The sequence below is a fragment of the Callospermophilus lateralis genome, chromosome 14, assembly GCF_048772815.1.
Source record: "Callospermophilus lateralis isolate mCalLat2 chromosome 14, mCalLat2.hap1, whole genome shotgun sequence".
Taxonomy (NCBI): Eukaryota; Metazoa; Chordata; class Mammalia; order Rodentia; family Sciuridae; genus Callospermophilus; species Callospermophilus lateralis.
In genome coordinates this window covers 57,706,561-57,712,815 of record NC_135318.1, presented here as the reverse complement: position 1 = coordinate 57,712,815, position 6,255 = coordinate 57,706,561, and the positions used below count along the sequence as shown (strand labels likewise).

General features: G+C 52.4%; 1 protein-coding gene across 1 annotated transcript in view; it reads right to left on the bottom strand.

Annotated features, from left to right (window-relative positions):
• Positions 1-1,935: 1,935 nt before the first annotated feature.
• Positions 1,936-6,255, bottom strand: part of Vax2 (ventral anterior homeobox 2) — a 29,687-nt gene continuing 25,367 nt past the window's right edge. The window contains exon 3 of the mRNA XM_076833718.2: positions 1,936-2,617. Coding sequence (XP_076689833.1) covers positions 2,174-2,617 — 444 coding nt within the window. The 3' untranslated portion in view covers positions 1,936-2,173. The remainder of the gene's footprint in view (positions 2,618-6,255) is intronic.

Genomic DNA, 6,255 nt, shown 5'->3' with positions numbered 1-6,255 from the left:
CAGTCCCCATGCCCCTCACCACATCTCTTCCTGGTCTCCTTCCCACACTCGGCTTCTGGCAAGCTGCCCTCACCCTGTGCCTCTTGCACACTACACAGGCATTTCTTCCCTGGCACAATTCCACCATCATCTTTTTTCAACGTCTACAGAGGATCCTCTTCTAGCCAGCTTCAGTCCATCTCCTACAGGAAGGCTTCCCTGGCTTCTCCAGTGCCCTGGATTCACCACACATCTGGCCTCCCTGAGGAAAGGCCTCTCATTGCTGTGGCTGGGCTGTGAGCCCCAAGAGCTGAGCCTGTGTCTTCCACCAGACCTGGGTCTCCTTTAGTCTTTCTGTCTTAGGCCATTGAGAACTGCCTGAGAAACCAGGCTGGCTGAAGAACCCAGACTCACCTTCTTGCGTTCACCTCCAGCTCCCATACCTCAGGCCTGCCTTGTCATGCTCATCCTGGGACAGAATACACATGGAGGCCTATGTGTTGCTTATCTCAACATTTGGAGTTAAAAATCAAGCATGCCCATAGCCTGGCCTGTGTTCTACCTGGAACCTCACCACTGCTTCCCAGGAGTCCTCTCTGTGCCGAGAGACTAAAGCAGTTGTGCTACCCCAGGGCCTGTAGAGTGTCTCACAGGTGCCAAACAAGGCAGAATAGATGCTGGGTATTGGCTGGACTGGCTAACCCAAGTTCTGCCAGGTCACCTCCATGCCTCATTCCAGACTCAGGACTTCCTGCATTTCTAAACACCTCCCTAAACTATACCACCTGAAAAGAGGGAAAGGCGGACGTGCAGTTGTTGGGTATCCCTGGCTCCCAGCACCTCACTCTGGGGGACTTTGTCAGTGCAGCCAATTTGAAACCACAGTGGCAGCTACTGTGTCCCCCAAAGCAGACTGGAGCAGGCTGTGCTTGTCTTTTCTGCCCACAGGGCCCAAATTTCACCCTGCATCTTCCAGGTGAGGACCTATTTCAGGCCTTGGGTCCCACTCCCATTCTGTCAATGAGCTCTACTGTTGGGGTGAGTGTGTGTGTGACCATAAAGGCGCAACATGAGGGTAATCTTTATGGTGATGGAGCATCCTCATGGCATGGTGTCCACGAATCTACTCAGGTGATGAAAAGACAGGGAACTGCACACATGGTACCAATGTCAGTTTCCCGATTTGATATTTAACTTGTTATGGAAGATGCAACCGTTGCAGGAAATTGGGTGGAAGGAACTCTGTTGTCCTATTTTTGCAACTTTGTATAGGTCTAGTTATCACAAAATTAAAGTTAAATGAAAGTGCCTTGAGAAAAAAGAAAATAAGAAAAAAAAATTTAAGTGCCTCATGTTGCATGTTTGCCCTAGGCAGGCCCCTTCTAAACTCTGGGGTCCTGCCTGGATTCAGCTTTGATGCCATCTCTCCTCCTCTCCAGATCTGCTCTCACTTTGCATTGTTTGCCCAATTTTCCCCTCTCACGTATTTTTATTTTTGGTCCAAGTATTGAAACCAGGTTGCTCTCCCACTGAGCCACATCCCCAGCCCTTTTTATTGTTATTTTGAGACAGGGTCTCACTAAGTAGCTCAGGGTCTTGCTGAGTTGCTGAGGCTAGCCTCCATTGTGCAATCCTCCTGACTCAACCCAAGTTGCTGGGATTACAGGTGTGAACCACCCTTGCAAGTATTTTTAAGTTTCAAAGAGGAGCTTGCAAAGAATAACACTTAACCAATGAAAGCTTTGATGTTGGCACCTGGGGACTTTGGGGTGCCTGGGTGGGAGCTCAGTTGGGAGTGAGAGTCAGGGACCTATTGACAAACACAGTGGATACCATACCGTGACCCACCTGCAACCTCAGATTCTAGGACCTCCCCTCTAAGTCCCCCCTCACTCTGAGCCCATTTTTCCATCACAGAGGACAGGGACAAAACGGAATGAGGTGTTGCTGCGGGGCCTGTTTCCCTTCTTGTCATCGTTTTCCTTTATTTCAGTGAGAGACACACGCACACTGCACTCACACACACGAGCTGCGGGGACCAAGGCCATTTGGTCGAGTCTCTGAGCTGGGGCAGGTGGGGAGGGGCTGCAGCAGCCACCCCTCTCTTCTGGGCCTGCTCAGTGCAGTCCACTGGGGCTCAGGAGGCTGGGGCGGTGCTGTGCTTGGGGACTCAGTGTCACACAGGAGTGGGAGTTTAAGTGTTAGCGTTCTTGCTGCCTCCGCCTCCAGGGCTGGCTACTTTCCGTTCTAGCCGGCTGTAGGGCTCAAAGGCTGAGGAGCCGAGTTCGTAGCCTGCAGGCAGGTCCAGGAGGGGGGCCATGGAAAAGCAGACGGCTGGCAGAGGGGGCGGCAGCGGGGGAGATGTCGAGGCCGAGGGCAGCGGGTTGACGCGTGGGGAGGAGTTCCTGGGGTCACCCAAAGAGGAGCCCCTATGGCCAGCAGGCAGGCCAGGCAGGCTAGGGGTCAGTGCCAGGAGGCTGGGGGCCCTGGGCACCGAGAGCAGCCGGCCCTGCTCCAGCAGCCGTAGAATGTTGGAGGTGGCGAAGGCCTCGGAAGCTGAGGAGGAAGCCTGCTTCTCCAGGTCTCTGCTCTGGTCTTTCTTCTGCTTGGTGCGGCGGTTCTGGAACCAGACCTTCACCTTGGGGCGGAGGGTGGGGAGGGGGTGTCGGCAGGGAAGGGGGACAGACAAAGCAGAGTAGGGAAAGTGGGAGGAGAAAAGGAGAGGAAGTGTGTGGGCCGGGGGCAGGGGCATAGGGGTGAGGAAAGAGAGGGGAAAGAAGAGCAGATTGTCATTAAGGTCTTCCTGCAACCAGTCTGCTCTGGGTGAAATGAGTAGGGACCCTTGTCCCCAAATTGTAAACACCCCTTCATTGCTAAAGTTTACTGTGACCTAGAATGGAGGAATGAATTGGCTGATGGAGGATGGAATTTGGGGGTACAACTGAAGTCCTGGAGTTCCCTTCTTAGCCTACGCACTTTGGGCTGGTAGTCAAGTTCATGGCTTTGGCCACCATCTATATGCTGCCTCAGGCACTGGCCTTTGAACTGAAGTCCAGGCTGGGCGTCCAACTGTCTATTAGACATCATCCTATGGATGTCTCAAAGCCCCAAACTCCACACTCACAGATGAAGTTTAGTTACTCCTCCAAATAGGGACCTGCATCCCCTCTTCCATTATGATCATCTCCATCCACCCAAGTAGACACGGGGGAAGGCAGAAGCCTCCTCCCTGTGGTGGGCACTTACTAGAGCAGAGCCTCTTCTCTTCCTGTGTCCTCTCTGACCTGATCATTTCCATATCAGTACCTTTTGACCCTGGCCACCCATGAGAGACACCTGGGAGCCACCTATTAACTCACTGCTAGTTTCACCCAATCAGCTCAGAATGGGGGTGGTTAGAATCCAGGTTCTGGCAGTTTTTACCGTTCACCAGGTGATTCCAAGGTGGGAAGCCCAATACTGTAAAGGACTCTACCCCAGGCCCAACCCAAGTACCTGCAGAGGCAAGAGGCTAAATGGAAGCCTTTGTCTCATGGCCTGACCTGGCTCTGACACACACGTGTGGCCACCCCATCCTGTTCACACTCTGCAAACAGCCCATGTTGGACCTGGAGTTCTGAATAAAGCCTTTCTTCAGAAGGACTGACTTGAGCATGGCCCAGGCAAGCACTAGAAGCGTCACTTGACAGGAACTCTGGAGTCCTGGACAACCTGGGGGTGGGCTAAGGTGGGTGCAGGTCCCTAATGGGCATAATAACTCCTTGGCTTTGCAGAATCCTTATCCCCTAGGGAAGGACATGGCGAGAGGAGGCCAAAGTGGGGCCCTCTGGGACATGGGGCAGAGGTCAGTTACCCAGTCTACGGACAATCCCACCACTGCCTCTACCCTTGGCCCCCATGGCCTCTGGAGGAAGTGCTTCCTAGCTCAGTCTGGCCTTTTGAGTCTTATTAGAAGGTCCTCTGTCCCCATTCCCCATTAAGGTCAAACTTCTCAACATGACAATAGGCAGAATGTGGCAGGTCATTGAGGGGGTCTTTCTGACCACATGCTCAAAGCTGAGGACAAAAGGGAACAAAGCACCAAAATTCTAAACAGAGCCACCAACAAAGGGCAGGGACCTATTTCTGGGTCTCTGAGAGGAGGTACATCTGATCCTGCCACTACTGCCCAGCACCCCAACCCTCCTCCTAATATGGTACAAGAAAAGGGGAACCAGGAATGGTCAATTTTGTGGAGTGACAATGGGCTCCCTATCATCTCTGAGAGGGAGGGAGTGTCCCCACCACTAGAGGTAAGTCAGTCATAAGCCCAGAAAGAATTATTTGAGCTGGATACGGTGGTGCAGACCCATAACTCCAGCAGCTCAGGATGCTGAAGCAGGAGGATCGCGAGTTCAAAGCAGCCTCAGCAACAGTGAGGTGCTAAGCAACTCAGTTTCTAAATAAAATACAAAATAGGGCTGGGGGTGTGGCTCAGTGCTTGAGTGCCCCTGAGTTCAATCCCTAGTACACCCACCCCCAAAAAAAGAAAGAAAGAAAGAATCACTTGTAGATACTAGAAGTACCTCCAGAAAGGAGATTGGCATTTGCTCAGCTGGTGGAAAATGTGTCAGGCCATCATGTCACCAGTGCTTCCAGTGGAGCTCCCAGACTTGTGTCCCAGGAGCTTCTCACCCAGAGCTGGGGCAGCATGTGCCAGCAGGAGGAGTAGGGGCCATAGAGTGGAGGTCCCTGAAGGGAAGCGGTGGGGAAGCCTCGCTGGTTCCCTGTAACTTCTGGAGGATTTAAGAAGTCTAGCCACTGCCGTGCCTCTGAGCGAAGGAGCCAAGACAGGCACGGAAGTCCTAGTCCCTGCCCCCTGAGAAGCTGAGGGTCTAGAGGGGAGGGCAGCCAACCCACTCCTAGTGAACAGAGGGCATTTAGGTACAAGGAAGTGGCAGTAACAAGGGGTGTGACAATACAGAATGACAAAGCCTGTACAGGTGCTCTCTCACACACCCATCTTCCCACAGCTCTGGGTGCAGCAAAGAGAGGTGGGTGTGGGCTGCTGCTGTGTTTGGGAGTCTCCTGGGCAGGTGGCCTTGGAAGTCAAGAGGAGAAGGCAGAGGGCAGGCGAGCAGGGGCTGGGACCAGGCATGTCATTTGTTGGCGTGTGTGGGCTAGGTCAAGGACTCTCAACCCCGTCGCACATTTAGAATTACCTGTTGCCCGGGCCCTGTCTAGCGCTCATTCCAACAGAATTGCCAGTAGAGCAAGGCATTGATATTTTTTGGAAAGCTCTGTGGGTGGCTCCAACATGCTGTGGGTGTCGCCAGCTTTGAGGGTGGGAGTGGGAAGACCTGCTTCTCTACTTCTCACTGTCAATCCTTTGGGACTAGTTTAAAAGGCTCAGCAAACACAGAATAAACTGAGGAGGGACAGGCTCAGAGCCCTCTGAACTCGTCCCCTGCCCTCCACTTGTTGTTATGGTTAAATCCAAAGTTACTGATCTTTTAAGTCTCAATTCAGTCTCATTCTTCCAAGAAGTCATTTCTGAATTCCCCCAGGGTGGCAGAGTCATGGTCTTATCCTGAGTACATTGCACTCCCTGGGACGTCACCTGCCCCAGCCTTCTCAGTGACCTCTCGGCAGCCTGCCATCTTGGCTGCAGTGAATGGTTGGTGGCTTCACATCCCAATCTCTTACTGGGCCATACTGTGACCAAAGACTGCATACCTGGGTAGGGGGATGGTTTCCAGGACTGGGGAGGCGTTTTCTGAGAGATTATTTATCATGTTCTTCTGACTTATTGTCAGGGTTAAATTCCAAGATTTATTGTTCCTTTGGAAATTATATAATCTCATAAAGACTGCTTCCTGGGACTATGGGCACACATTGAATCTGAGATGAATGGTGACTAGGAGTTTAGGATGGCCCTGGGTTTTGTAACCTGCACTGGGAAGGTACCATCTATTCTGCTGTTCCAGAATAAACCATCTGGGGCAGGGATGACACACGTAGGGCTGAGGACAATTGTAAAAGGGATGGAACAGCCCTGATCCAAGTTAATCTTGTCAGTATTGGGACTTGGCAGTTTGTCCTCAGTCTAGCCTCTGGGCCCCTGTTCCTGCTCAAATCCTCGGGCCAGCCGAGGGTGGGAATCCTGAGCAGGCCTCTCACCTTTCCTTCCTCCTCAGCCACATCTTTTCTTACTTCCTGCTCTGACCCTGGTATTCTGGTCATTCATTCACACAACACAGAAATAGCAAGCATTTGATACATGCCAGGCACTGCCAG